Below are 14196 nucleotides of genomic sequence, written 5' to 3'. Positions count from 1 at the left end.
GGTACAACTGTCTCACTATCTTTACATCTAAGGGAAACTACCTAATAATAGATATAACTTAAAAAGTGGAATGTGACAAATATTCTCCTACTTAACTCATTCAATACTTAATATGTACCATTCATTATTGATACATCCTCAAAAATGTCTTCCCATAGATATATAATATCCTTATAAACAAACAGAAGAATTTAAATTACAAGAATCGTGACGGTAAGTCTTTTAGAGCAAGCATTACCTTCCATGTATCACAATATAACTTTCTCCTTTGAATGAGAACCATATGTAGCACATATCTTTATGAATGAACTTACAAATACTCATTCAGGATCACCAAAATTTAAACATACATTGACATTCTCTAAACTTCATGTGTACAACTACATAAGTGAAGGAAAATATGAAATTAATAGAGTTTTTTAATTGATAAAATGTGATAAAAACATAAAGGGTATCTCAATCACATAAAAACTACATAGTAGAATTGAGTCACATAATATGTCCCTTATAAGCAATAGGAGGTAGACCTTTTGTCAACGGATCAACAATCATAAATCTAGTGTCGATATACTCCACAACCACTTTGTTTGCTTTGACATGTTCTCGATTAGCTAAATATTAATGTCAATGTGTTTTCTATGACTTCAACTCTTATTGTTCTTGGCCAAAAATATTACAGTGGAATTATCACAATAAATCCTCAATGGCTTGGAAAGCGTGTCAACAATTTCAAACCCAGAAATAAAACTCTTCAACAATATAGATTGTGTAGTCACTTAAAAACATGCTACAAACACTGCTTCTGTGGTAGAAGGATTAATCTAAGATTGTTTTGCACTTATCCAAGAAATGGCCACTCCGGCTAATAAAAAAATATATCCAAATGTTAACTTTCTCTAATCAAGGCAGCCAGCAAAATCAAAGTTTGAATATCTAATCACCTCCAGATGATCCAATATGTAAGTTTGTAGTCTTTAGTCCCTTAAATGTATCGCATGACTTTCTCTGCAACTCTCCGAAGGTCCAAACCTGGGTTACTTTGATATCTACCCAATATTCCAACCGTATATGCAATGTCAAGTATTGTGCAAATCTGAGTATACATTAAACTCCCAACTTGCCTCTAATACCAAATGAAAATAAAATTTCTAAAACAATATGAAATTCATAAAAATTGAAAAGCTAAAACCCAAGATGCATACCTCCAGCCATGGTAGACAACATTATAGGAATTTGCAGAAAAGCGACTAGTTTGTCCAAAGTCTCGTCGATGGAGAACATAAACTTTTTTGCTAGACTAAATCCCTTTTAATGTACAATTTCTCAAAACATTCTTCCCATCAAAAGAGTAGAAGTTGTAACTCATGGGTAGTTACAACTATCCCACTATCCATACACCTAAGGGAAACTATCTAATAATGGGTCAAACTTAAAAAGAGGAACATGATTAACACAATGAATGTGCTATATTTTCTTCATCCAACATTCAACTTTTAGTTAGAACCTCGAAAAATAGGTGTTTATGATTTTTCAATTAAAGAGAGGTAAGAAGAATGGATATTTGAGATCCCTTGTCTGTTTTACTTAAGTGGTTTTTATATTAGGTAGAAATTTTTTATGTGCATGACATGAAAAATTCTTTTAGTTATTGGATTTTGTCTTATGTGATATCATGAGGACTGTGAGCTTGGTTGAATATGCAATGAAGGCATACCATAATATGGTATTATAAGGAAAAAAGTTATATTCCAGAAGATCTAATAGCATGTATATCTTTACAACTGAAAAGTTGAGAATGAAGTGGATTCACCTTTATACTAAATATCTTCATGAAATCTCCATGTTGAATTGATATTGTTATTAGCCAATATCCATGGTGCTAATGAAGTGATACTTGTCTGAAAATATATATAGAGTTGGCTGATGGTTAAGGTATGTAGGATTTCTGAGTTGGATTAAATGATAAATTTTATAGAAGCATGTATAAGTTAGGTTTGTATATGAGTCATTTTCTATGATAACAAATAATGTTTCGAAGCTTTCTACTTGGTTTCGAACTTTTTTTTTTTTTTTGTGATTTAGGAGTGAACTTACTAGGCAAAAACCTCATCCACTTATGTGGACATTTTTTATAAATGAGAGATTGGGTAGATGTAAGAGTTCAAATTTGTTGAGAGATTGGGTAGATGCTTTTAATTTGTAGTTGGAGGGATAGTACCCAAGGATACCTAGGAAATGTTATATTATAATATTATATAATTTTTATTATTTCTATTATAGATTTTATCCATGTTTATTTTATATTGCAGATTTATGTTAAAATATAACAAGAATTTGGATTTTAACATGGTGGGGCCTATCTCCCACCTTGGTAGGAAGATAGGGGAGATAGCTTGCTCCTTTCTCCCCTATCTTTAAAGGAATTTTAGGAAAAAGATTTTTAAGTAATTTTTATCTTCTGTTAACGGCTATTCCTCATTTACTCTTTATTTTAAATATGTAAAACACTCGCAAGAGGTTAGACTGGGCTAAACAAACATTAGGTAAAGAAAGGCTAAGAATATGCCAACGACGAGATCGTAAATTTATTGAATCTTGATCCAATGGAGACAGACGACAGAACAGGAGATCCGGCAAACAGGTGCGTCTACCGTGCTCATCCCGTATCCCTCCCCCAATCCCATGTTCCCTTACAAACATAAATCTAAACAGAAGTTTTCAATCTTCAAGAAATGGGTAATCTGTATATCCGATGACAGGATCAGATGTGTAGAAAGTATCTCTGTTGTACTTGTTCAGTGGAGCATTAAGCTCAACCCTCCTAGGTAAGTCTGGGTTGGCCAAGAAGATCCGACCGAATGCAACCAAGTCTGCATAATTCTCCGCAATGGCTTTGTTCCCGTCATCCCTGTTGTAGCCGTAGCCACCGGCAGCTATGAATGTCCCCTTGAAAGCCTTTCTCATGGGCAGAAGACTGTGGTGAGTGGTCAGAAGCTCCTCCTGCCCTAAGATTATTCTAGGTTCTATCATGTGGACATAAAGGATTCCGTATTTGTTCAAAGCGTTGGCCATTAACAGGCCGAGAGCTTCTGGGTTGGAGTCCCCGGCCTCCATGAAATCTGTAAAGGGAGAGAGCCGGATCCCCACTCTGTCAGCTCCTATCTCGTTAGTAACAGCTTCCACTATCTCTAGAGCAAAACGGCAACGGTTCTCCATACTTCCACCGTATTGATCAGTTCTGTCGTTCACTTGGTCTTTCAAGAACTGATCGATCAAATACCCATGGGCTCCATGGATCTCAACTCCGTCGAAACCTGCACAACCAAAGACAATTCGGCTGTCAGATAAGTTCACAGTTGAACTCCCTGAACGCAACATCTGAGGGATCCCACCAACTGGGAAATCAACAGATCACAATTACCGGCAAAGCAGTTGTATATGTCAAGGAATAGTCCCACAGATCATTGAGTACAAAAATATTAAATTTATTAATTGAGAAATAGGTTCCTAAATTGTCCCAACTTTACTAGTATAACTGTTAACTGAAGGCGACTTGCAGATCATTTGTCTCCTACATATTATATGACCCAGAGCCAACGGGTTCCCCAGTTACATCCAAAAGTTAGTTATTCAAGTTCCTTCTACGCAGAAGGTCCTATCAAAACAATGAGTCTCCATCTCCATCCGTTAAACAGAATCAACAAAAAGTACAATATAGAAGCAACTATTATTTGAACGAAGAAGCCTACCAGCTTCAATGGCATTCCGAGCAGCAAGTCTGAAGTCATTCACAATTTGAGGGATTTCATCAATCCGCAGCCTTCGTGGCGGGGAGAACTCTGAACCATCACCCATTCGAACATGAGGTCCAAATGGCTTATCGGTACAAGAGATTGGAGCTTCTCCATTTGGCATAAAACCTATCAAGAGAAAATTAATCAGGAATTTAACAAATAAATAATGTCACCAGAACAGGGACAAAAACAGTATCAACTTACTGGTATTGGAGACCCTTCCCACATGCCAAATTTGGCAGAAGAAAACACCACCCTTGTCATGAACAGCCTTCACAATGGGCTTCCAAGCCTCAGTCTGTTCTTTCGTCCAAATACCAGGCGTGTCAGGATACCCTTGAGCGGTATCAGATACGCCGGTAGCTTCGGCAATCAAGAGCCCACCTTTGGTAGTCCTCTGGGAATAATACAATTTGGCGTGTGGCTGAGGGACGTTCCCATAAGACCTTTGCCTGGTTAACGGTGCTAAGACGATCCTGAAATTATAAACAATTGAAGGAAAAAAATATTAAAACCAAAAACGCATGAGCTCTTGTCGGTAAGGTAAATCGAGAACACAAATTGTTTATGCTGCTTGATCAAAATTACTGAGAGACGGAGCTTAAGCAAAAACATCGATCTGAATCAGATACGAGCTACGGCCACGATGATTGCAAAATGGAATTCAGACACGAAGACATTAACACAGGAACCGTTACTGAATTCGTCTAACACGAATTTTCAGCCTCAAATATCGCTAAAACCCTACGGTATCGAGCTCAAAGAGCGGAAATGAAGACAATATGCCTCGTCATTGTATGGTCAAATACTAAATAGCCAGAGATTCGAAATAAATAGCCAGAGATCCGAATTGAGCTAACATTGATTCACAATCTCGCATACTTACCTGTGCGAGAGATCGAAGTTCCCCATCCTGTAAGGGGTGAGAAGAGGGATTTTCGCCAATTGAGCGTTGTTCTCCATTTCTAACTCTCCGACTTCAAATTTGCAGTGATTGAGATTTTCGCCGGATCTAGAGATGATTTATAGTCGTTGGCTCCGTGGCTGTTGTTGTCAAAAGCCCGTACTTAAAAGATTAAACAAATCAACAGAGAAGCGGAGGAATAGATTTACAAATGAGGTCTAGATACACCGCAAAATCAGGGGGCCAACATTTTTCTTTATCATTGATAGCCGCCGTGATCGTACATCTCCTGGGAAAAGAACAACAGAAATCAAAAGATCCAAGACCGTCCATTCAAGAATCACGTTGCCGTCATCGCTTATGTCAGATTACCGAGAGCGGATCAACTCCTCCGACCACCCGGGAAGAAAGCTCTCGAAAGACACGTCAAACGGGTACTTCATGGCCTGCTTTAACGCTGAAGCACTGTGATTGGTGGTAAGCGCTTACGTAAAACTACAGTTTTGCTTACCAAAAGGGCCATACGACTGTACGAGTCAAATGAAGCGACCGGCTACCATCACTCCATACGACTAGACGAGTTCATTTGTCATTTGGCACGTGACATGTGACATCTAATCCAGATGAAATTTGTGACATCTACGATTGAACAAGAATGTTAATTTACCTAAACCAATTTGATGTCACTATCGTATATGGTCAATTCTTTTATACCTTATTCTAGGGGAAAGCAACCAATATATAAAAAAAGTTAATTATATGCATGTTCTTAAAAAATAATGTTATTCTTCTGTATCAGTCAACACCATGCACCAACATAAATCACTTATGTCCTGTTCAAAAATTTGTATGGTCAATGACAAAATCTTGTGCTAAGTACATATAAAGAACACATATATAAAAATATATATCAAGAACAAAACTGCCTCTCCCAGTTAATAGTATCATTAGTCACCATTTTTCAAGTTATATAATGTGAGTGAACAAATGTTGCAAAAGAAATTACAAAGGAGGTTTCTAATGGCCTCCAACCAGAGAATAGAAGATTTGTTTTATCGAGTGCAACTACAGTGGATTTTTAATGCATGCTTTTATAATATTTTTTAAAGTCTTATGATTTATGAAGCCTATGGGAAGAGAGATCCAAAGATGGACCTAGTCCATATGAGCTTTAGAGCATTTAATTTTTAATTTAACTATTAAATTGATATTAAATAATTTAAATTTTATACTATTTTTATTCTATATTTGTTTAGTATCACATATATTAATATTCGTTTCAAGATTTTTATTTTTTATTTTTACGATAAATTAAGATAATATCATTATTTTCATTATAATAAATAAATACAACTTTTACAAAAATGTCTGCCCTCTCAAGTATAAGGGATCTTGTGTGCCCTCAAGGTAAACAAATTGGTGAACAAATTATTTTTTATATAAATTTTTTATTCAAAAATAAATTCTCTTTAAAAGTATTTTTTAGTATATACTTTAATAAATTATCAAAATGGTGAGAAGGAAGAAGCAAGAGAGGGGATCAATGAACCTCCCACCTCCTTCTTCCAACTTGTGTAAGGGAAATGGCCCTATATAAATAGAAGCAAGAGGTAGCTCCTTCCTCTCCTTTTTTTTTTTTATTCAGGTAAGGAAGGACTACTAGTAAGCCAAATCGGTTCACAAATCGTTCGAGCTTAGCTCGACTAATTCGATTTATACTTGAGCTCAAACTTGAAATAAGGCTCGTTAAGTATAACAAACCAAACTCGAGATTTTCCAAACTCGGCTTGTTAGCTTGTGATCTGACTCATTAATATATATTTTTTTATAAAAATACCATTTACTCTAATTATTCTTGTGAATTCTCTCTTTGATTGGTTGATAGTTGCTCTTGTTTACTTCAAACCTCAAAGACGATCGATTGCTCAACCCTTTTGGGTCCCCCAATATCTAATGTTGTTGTTTGCCGGTGGAATAAACACTATTGATTGAAGTGTTTTTTATAGGTCTAATAAGTTGGTTATTCTACATTAGTATACCCTATTGCAAAGTGTTGGACTCCTATGAGATAGCTCGCACTTCAATGGTATTAAGTTCATTACAATATTCTATTTTTTATAATTTTTTATTTTAAAGTTTTAAATGTGAACTTATTTAAAAAATTTGGGCTCTAGCGCGATTGTAACTTGAAGAATTTAGATCAATCAAAGTCGAACATATGTAGGTTCGAGTTTGGCTTGGCTCAATGCCACCCCTGGTGACAGCAAAATGTAGAGATAACAATTTGTAATTGGTGGAATTAATGAGTAATATAAAAAAATTATTAAGAATATAATCAATTTATTTTAGACAAAAAGAGTGTCTTTTTCTTACACTTACATATATAGAGGTTAAAATTTATAATATCATTTCTCTATGTACTAGAGTAATTAAAAATTTAACATTTACCTATATTCATTCCATATAGTGAATGATATCACCCAGCACAGGCATGAAGATCTCCCGGATCTTGGATCAAATTTGGGTCCTCGCAGGGGCTTTGGTTGCCGGCAGAAGGGAGGGAGATGCATTACGGAGCTTTGAGGAGAGGGGAGGGGAGGTGGGGAAGGAGGTGTTGATTTGGACGATGCCTACCATCTCTTCGGGACAATGCCTGGCTGAGCAAAGAGGCTTCTAGTACTTCAACTGTCAAGAATGCTAATCGCAACACTCCATGCGTTATTGTGGAGGTGGTCCTCGTGCGAATCAAAAAGAGGCGGAGGTTCCAAACTTTCAATGACCTCATCGGTAGGGGTGGTATCGAGTCTAGTTGAACCCAAACCTACCTATGTTGGAACTGAGCTTCATTTAAATATGTTTAACTCTCGAATCGAGCCTAACCTCGAGCCTAAAATTTTAATCGAGCTCAAGCCCAATAATTTTGACTCAGTTTCGTGCTCCAACTAACATTTAAAATTTTGCATAAAATAAAAGTAAAATAAATTTTATATAAAATTATGCATACATTTTTCATAAAATTGGGCATAACCTCAACTTAAAATTGAACATAACCTCTATTTATTAACCCTACAAAAAATTATTCATAAAATTTCCATAATTATGTAATCAAACACAAAAACATTCCTTTGAAAAGCAACACTAGTTTTGTCCATTTGTACTCAATCATATCATTCTAATTCAAGGACTAGAAAACCAGATCATGGAGATAGATAAAAAGTCAAGAAGAATGGTTTTGGATGACTTAATTGTATGGCCATTTTCGCTTTTTCTTCGGAGCATGGATTCATATAGCAGCGTCTCTAAAATGCTACCAATATATTATTCTAAAAAAATTTGAGTGGAGTTAGCATTAAGAGAGTACTTTGAGTACTTTAAACAATTTGAGTCTCTTTAAGAGCCATGAGGAAGAGACAGCGGGAGTTCAAGAAACAATTTTTTTTTCATGTGTGAATATTCACAAGTGAAAAATTGCGTTGGACGGGGGGGGGTCAGCTAGGACAGCTACGACTTAGGCGGTGGCGACGGAAGCGGCGGCGAAGGCGGCCAGCGAGCAGTTGTCGACGACGACGGAGGCGGCCATATCAGCGGATGGGAGGGGCTCGATGGTGACAAGAAGAGGAAGATATCACTCCCGGCTCCCGACTGTCGAGCCCTCGTTAAGTTAACGAGCCGGCATGCGAGTTTTTGAACCGAACCATGGTTCAATCAAACTCGGCTCGTTAACTCAAACAAACTTTTTCTAGATCTCGAACTCAGTTCGAGATCCAGATCAGTCGAATCGAACCGAGCCGATCTTGAGCCGTGCAAAGCTTAAACCCTTGGACCGTGAACGTTTTGGGTCAAGTCCGGCTCTAGCTTACCTACTTCTAATCTACACATTACCGGTTTCCAAACAAACGAACCTGACCGGATTTAATACTAGGCAGGGTTGGTATGAGTCGAGCAAGTTCGAACCAAAATATCTTTGAGCTTACTTGAAATGAATACTTCAAACTCAAACTTAAAATTGGGATGAATTCGAGTCCAAAAAAATTTTATCCAAGTTTGAGGCCAAGCTCGAGTATGTTAAAGCTCCAATTTACTTTTAAAACTTCAAAATAAAAAAATTACAAAAATAAATAAAGAGAATATAGTGATAACTTTGGTTATCTAGAACTGTAAGGTATCACAAAGGAATCCAATACTTTGCAATGAATCATACTAATGTATTATAACCAACTTGATAGACTTAAAAAAAAAAAAAAAACACCTCCATGAATAGTATTTATTCCATTGGAAAACAATAACATTAAATGTTGAGGGATCTAAAAAGGTTGACGGATCATTTGTCTTTGAGAATTGAGGTAAATAAGAGCAACTACCAACCAACTAAAACGGGAATTAACAAGAGCAATTAGAGTAAAGGGTATTTTAATTAAAAAAAACAAACGAGTCACCTCACAAGCTAACAAACCGAGCTTCGAAAATCTCAAGTTTGGTTTAGTATACTTAACGAGTCTTACTTCAAGTTTGAGCTCAAACCAAACTCAACTAAAAATTGAATTGAGTAGAGTTTTTTTCAAACCAAACTCAAATGGTGTACGAGCTGATTTGGTTTGGTGTAACCCCTAGTAAGACTAATAATTCAGCTTAGATAAGAACCAATTTAGAGCAACCGCAACGAGTTTAAGTAAAAACCCCACCTCATTTATGATGGCCGTAATCCACTCGATCAAGTGTTGTTTCCATAATTAGCGAGACAGAAAGATCATGAAACCACATAATTATTCTACTTGTGTAAATAATAACAAGTTAAAACCCCTCGAAAGGACTCGATTGAAAAATCAACCATACAATCTATACGTGAACATTAGGCTATGTTTGATTATGAGTTAAGAGATAGGTTATTAGAGATCACGCAAAAAAGGGAGAGAGAGAGAGGGGTTAAGAAATGTATGTTTTTTATAACGAAGGAGTGCTCTTATGTGAGTATGATATTACGGTAGGTGTTAGAATGTTGCATAGATGTGTGGACCAAAAAAAAAAAGTTAAATATTAGTGTAAAAGCATATTAAAAAATATATTATAATATTATATAATTTTTATTATTTCTATTATAGATTTTATCCATGTTTATTTTATATTGCAGATTTATGTTAAAATATAACAAGAATTTGGATTTTAACAAGGTGGGGCCTATCTCCCACCTTAGTAGGAAGATAGGGGATATAGCTTGCTCCTTTCTCCCCTATCTTTAAAAGAATTTTAGGAAAAAGATTTTTAAGTAATTTTTTATCTTCTGTTAACGGCTAAACAAACATTAGGTAAAGAAAGGCTAAGAATATGCCAATGACGAGATGGTAAATTTATTGAATCTTGATCCAATGGAGACGACAGAACAGGAGATCTGGAGGAGATCCGGCAATCAGGTTGCATCTACCGTGCTCATCCCGTATCCCTCCCCCAATCCCATGTTCCCTTACAAACATAAATCCAAACTGAAAATTTCAATCTTCAAGAAATGGGTAATCCGTATATCCGATGACAGGATCGGACGTGTAGAAAGTATCTCTGTTGTACTTGTTCAGTGGAGCATTAAGCTCAAACCTCCCAGGCAAGTCTGGGTTAGCCAAGAAGAACCGGCCGAATGCAACCAAGTCTGCATAATTCTCTGCAATGGCTTTGTTCCCGTCATCCCTGTTGTAGCCACCGACAGCTATGAATGTCCCCTTGAAAGCCTTTCTTATCGGCAGAAGACTCTGGGGAGTGGTCAGAGGCTCCCCGTGTTCTATGAACATCCTGGGTTCTATCATATGGACATAAAGGATTCCGTATTTGTTCAAAGCGTTGGCCATGAACAGGCCGAGAGCTTCTGGGTTGGAGTCCCCGGCCTCCATGAAATCGGCAAAGGGAGAGAGCCGGATCCCCACTCTGTCAGCTCCTATCTCGTTAGTAACAGCTTCCACTATTTCTAAAGCAAAACGGCAACGGTTCTCCATACTTCCACCGTATTGATCAGTTCTGTCGTTCACTTGGTCTTTCAAAAACTGGTCGATCAAATACCCAAGGGCTCCATGGATCTCAACTCCGTCGAAACCTGCACAACCAAATACAATTCGGGTGTCAGATAAGTTCACAGTTGAACTCCCTGAACGTAACATCTGAGGGATCACACCAACTGGTAAATAAACAGGAATAGTCCCACTTTTATTTGAATGAAGAAGCTTACCAGCTTCAATGGCATTCCGAGCAGCAAGTTTGAAGTCATTCACAATTTGAGGGATTTCATCAATCCGCAGCCTTCGTGGCGGGGAGAACTCTGAACCATCACCCATTCGAACATGAGGTCCAAATGGCTTATCGGTACAAGAGATTGGAGCTTCTCCATTTGGCATAAAACCTATCAAGAGAAAATTAATCAGGAATTTAACAAATAAATGATGTCACCAGAACAGGGATAAAAACAGTATCAACTTACTGGTATTGGAGACCCTTCCCACATGCCAAATTTGGCAGAAGAAAACACCACCCTTGTCATGAACAGCCTTCACAATGGGCTTCCAAGCCTCAATCTGTTCTTTCGTCCAAATACCAGGCGTGTCAGGATACCCTTGAGCGGTATCAGATACACCGGTAGCTTCGGTAATCAAGAGCCCACCTTTGGTTGTCCTCTGGGAATAATACAGTATGGCGTGTGGCTGAGGGACGTTCCCATAAGACCTTTGCCTGCTTAACGGTGCTAAGACGATCCTGAAATTATAAACAATTGAAGGAAAAAAATATTAAAACCAAAACGCATGAGCTCTTGTCGGCCGGGTAAATCGAGAACACAAATTGTTTATGCTGCTTGATCAGAATTACGGAGAGACGGAGCTTAAGCAAAAACATCGAGCTGAATCAGATACGAGCTACGGCCACGATGATTGCAAAATCGAATTCAGAGACAAAGACATTAACACAGGAACCGTTACTGAATTCGTCTAACACGAATTTTCAGCCTCAAATCTCACTAAAACTCTGGGGTATCGAGCTCAAAGAGCGGAAATGAAGACACTATGCCTCGTCATTCTATGGTCAAATAATAAATAGCCAGAGATCCGAATTGAGCTAACATTGATTCACAATCTCGCATACTACCTGTGGGAGAGATCGAAGTTCCCCATCCTGTAAGGGGTGAGAAGAGGGATTTTTGCCAATTGAGCGTTGTTCTCCATTTCTAACTCTCCGGCTTCTAACATGCAGTGATTGAGATTTTCACCGGATCCAGAGATGATTTATAGTCGTTGGCTCAGTGGCTGTTGTTGCCAAATGTTCGCACTTGTAGGTTCCATCCTCAAAAGATTAATAGAGAAGTCATAAACAAATTAATAGAGACGTCGAGGAATAGATTTACAGCGCAAAATCAGGCGGCATCAAAATTGCCTCCGCCGTGGTTCTACGACTCTATGAGTCAAATGAAGCGGCATTACGTCTCTTACAAGACTCGTATGTAGGTCAAATTCTTCTAGATTTCCTTTCGAAGTTTTCTCATAGAATAAGTTGAACTTCTCATAGAATAAGTTAGTGCTGACGCGCTATGGGATTTGTTAAGGAATTGAGGTTAATATAATATAATTAAAATTATTATATTAAATTTTAATTTTATATAGATCATGAATCCCATTTACATAATAAATGAACAATCATGTCAAAATTTAAAATTTGACATTATTTTAATCATTTATATAATAGAATATATTAATATTTTATTATACTATCCAAAATGATAATTTTAATTAAATTAGATGATTAAAATATATTTTTGATAAATTAGTTTTATTATGTTAAAATAATTATTGTAAAAATTTCAAGGCTTCTTTCACCCTCCACCAAAAAGAAAACGGAAAGGAGGAAAGGGGGCATGATTCCAATTTTTGTCAAAGGGAGATAGCAGGTCTTTTGTTGGCAAAAATCAACAAGGTAGTTTCTCTTCCTTTGTATTTCATTGAAAAACATGAGAGGAGATAGACTGAAAGTTTTTCTCTCCTTATATTTTATTTTGATTATCTATGAACTACAATGAATACACCCAAAAGTAAAGAAATTGGCTAATGGTTTCTAATTTCAAATCAACACTGGCAAGGCTAATTTCATAAAACGACTAAGTCCAGTTAACCTGCAACTAAGTGAAGGGGTGTGGGTGGAGAGGTAAATTTGATGTTTAAGCCACGAGCTATGTCCGACCTTTGCAGATATAATGTTATTCTTCTGTATCGGTCAACACCATGCACCAACATAGGTCACTTCTATTCTGTACAAAAACTTGTATTGTCAATGGAAAAATCTTGTGTAAAGTACATATAAAGACAAATACTCATACACATATATAAAAATATATATCAAGAACAAAACGGCCCCTTCCAGTTAATAGTATCATTAGTCACCATTTTTCAAGTTATACAATGAGAGTGAACAAATGTTGCAAAAGAAACTACAAAGGAGGTTTCTAATGGACTCCAAACTGATGAGTACTGAACCAGTAATCCACCTCTCCAATCATCTATAAACAACTTGGGACATGGAAAGTTCGTTGAGAAATGAGTTTGCAAAATGAGATCACTGCCCAGCAGATAAAACAATTGTATCACGGATTATTTCCATTGTAGGAAGTATAATTGCAGTCACAGGATTTTGCTCAAGTCCACCTCCTTCATCTATGATCAGCCTCAGACCCTCGATGTGAAGTTTTCCCAGATGTCCACTCACTATGATAGTTCCTCCTGAAAATAGAGAAAATTCATAGTGAAAAGGGTTATTGTTTTATTTTCTAACGAAACAAAAGCTTGTTAATAGGAAGAATTTGTAATGAGATATGTCAGATGACTGTGCAAGCACCTCGACTCAAATAAGATCATTCTTAATATACAACAAAGCAATTCTGTTTGGCACACAAATAACTAGCAATGTTGAAGTTAATGATGACCTCTTACTCTCCAAATCAGCGATTGTAAAATGACAAGGGGTCCTCTATCAACTCTTTCAGAGGTCTGAGATGGTTGAGAAGTGCAGATGCTTTTTAAACAGTTATTGGCAGTTTATAATTATCATGCACTACTCAGTTTCGAAACAGTCACAAGCTTTAAAATAAAATTGGAGTACACTGTCAGAATTTGCACTTTTTCTTCTTTTCATTGACCTTTCATACTCCAATAAGCCATAGTGACATTGTTTGTCCAACAGAATTCAAAAATTAAGCCCTCCAACAAGAAGGAAGAAGTAGACGTCTCTAATTGTCTACAATAATATCATCCAAACTACCTTTACTTCTACTGGTGGTGTCTGTGCCCCTCCCAACAGTTACGATACCAACAAAAGCATTTTTCAACTTAAGTCCAAATTAAACATTAACCTCTCAACATTTAGACAACATGAAGTTGATAACCAACTACCCTCCTTTTTTTTGTGTTTCTCTAAGCTTCACTGTATGTTCTTCCTCCATCAGTTTTGATTTTAAAGATTTTTTTTTAAATTTTCTTTTTT

At 36.8% G+C, this 14196-nt stretch overlaps 2 protein-coding genes across 2 annotated transcripts; both read right to left on the bottom strand.

Annotated features, from left to right (window-relative positions):
* Window positions 1-2577: 2577 nt before the first annotated feature.
* LOC137955462 (putative 12-oxophytodienoate reductase 11) lies at window positions 2578-5085 on the bottom strand. The gene is made up of 5 exons (XM_068802412.1): window positions 4908-5085; window positions 4681-4806; window positions 3999-4270; window positions 3750-3920; window positions 2578-3314 (listed from the first exon to the last, which is right to left on the bottom strand). Exons 2-5 carry the CDS (start codon window positions 4755-4757, stop codon window positions 2719-2721), a joined length of 1116 nt encoding a protein of 371 aa, XP_068658513.1. The 5' UTR covers window positions 4758-4806; window positions 4908-5085; the 3' UTR covers window positions 2578-2718.
* A 5099-nt stretch (window positions 5086-10184) lies between these two features.
* Window positions 10185-11855, bottom strand: LOC137956187 (putative 12-oxophytodienoate reductase 11). The gene is made up of 4 exons (XM_068803562.1): window positions 11815-11855; window positions 11156-11427; window positions 10907-11077; window positions 10185-10774 (listed from the first exon to the last, which is right to left on the bottom strand). Exons 1-4 carry the CDS (start codon window positions 11838-11840, stop codon window positions 10185-10187), a joined length of 1059 nt encoding a protein of 352 aa, XP_068659663.1. The 5' UTR covers window positions 11841-11855.
* Window positions 11856-14196: the final 2341 nt, after the last annotated feature.

The sequence above is a fragment of the Aristolochia californica genome, unplaced genomic scaffold (assembly GCF_029961685.1).
Source record: "Aristolochia californica isolate CCGP_79_NKW_82.1479 unplaced genomic scaffold, dmAriCali1.0.hap1 SCAF_2, whole genome shotgun sequence".
In the NCBI taxonomy this organism is placed as follows: Eukaryota; Viridiplantae; Streptophyta; class Magnoliopsida; order Piperales; family Aristolochiaceae; genus Aristolochia; species Aristolochia californica.
Note: the sequence above shows the minus strand (reverse complement) of the source record. Positions and strands in the feature narration are given on the sequence as shown.

Excerpts from the sequence above, each read along its gene's own strand:
- LOC137955462 (XM_068802412.1), bottom strand. The coding sequence starts at position 4,757 with ATGGAGAACAACGCTCAATTGGCGAAAATCCCTCTTCTCACCCCTTAC. Across the intron at positions 4,271-4,680 it reads AACTTCGATCTCTCGCACAG|GATCGTCTTAGCACCGTTAA; the intron begins GTAAGTATGCGA and ends TTATAATTTCAG. Across the intron at positions 3,921-3,998 it reads GGGAAGGGTCTCCAATACCA|GTTTTATGCCAAATGGAGAA; the intron begins GTAAGTTGATAC and ends TTCTCTTGATAG.
- LOC137956187 (XM_068803562.1), bottom strand. The coding sequence starts at position 11,840 with ATGGGGAACTTCGATCTCTCCCACAG. Across the intron at positions 11,428-11,814 it reads AACTTCGATCTCTCCCACAG|GATCGTCTTAGCACCGTTAA; the intron begins GTAGTATGCGAG and ends TTATAATTTCAG. Across the intron at positions 11,078-11,155 it reads GGGAAGGGTCTCCAATACCA|GTTTTATGCCAAATGGAGAA; the intron begins GTAAGTTGATAC and ends TTCTCTTGATAG.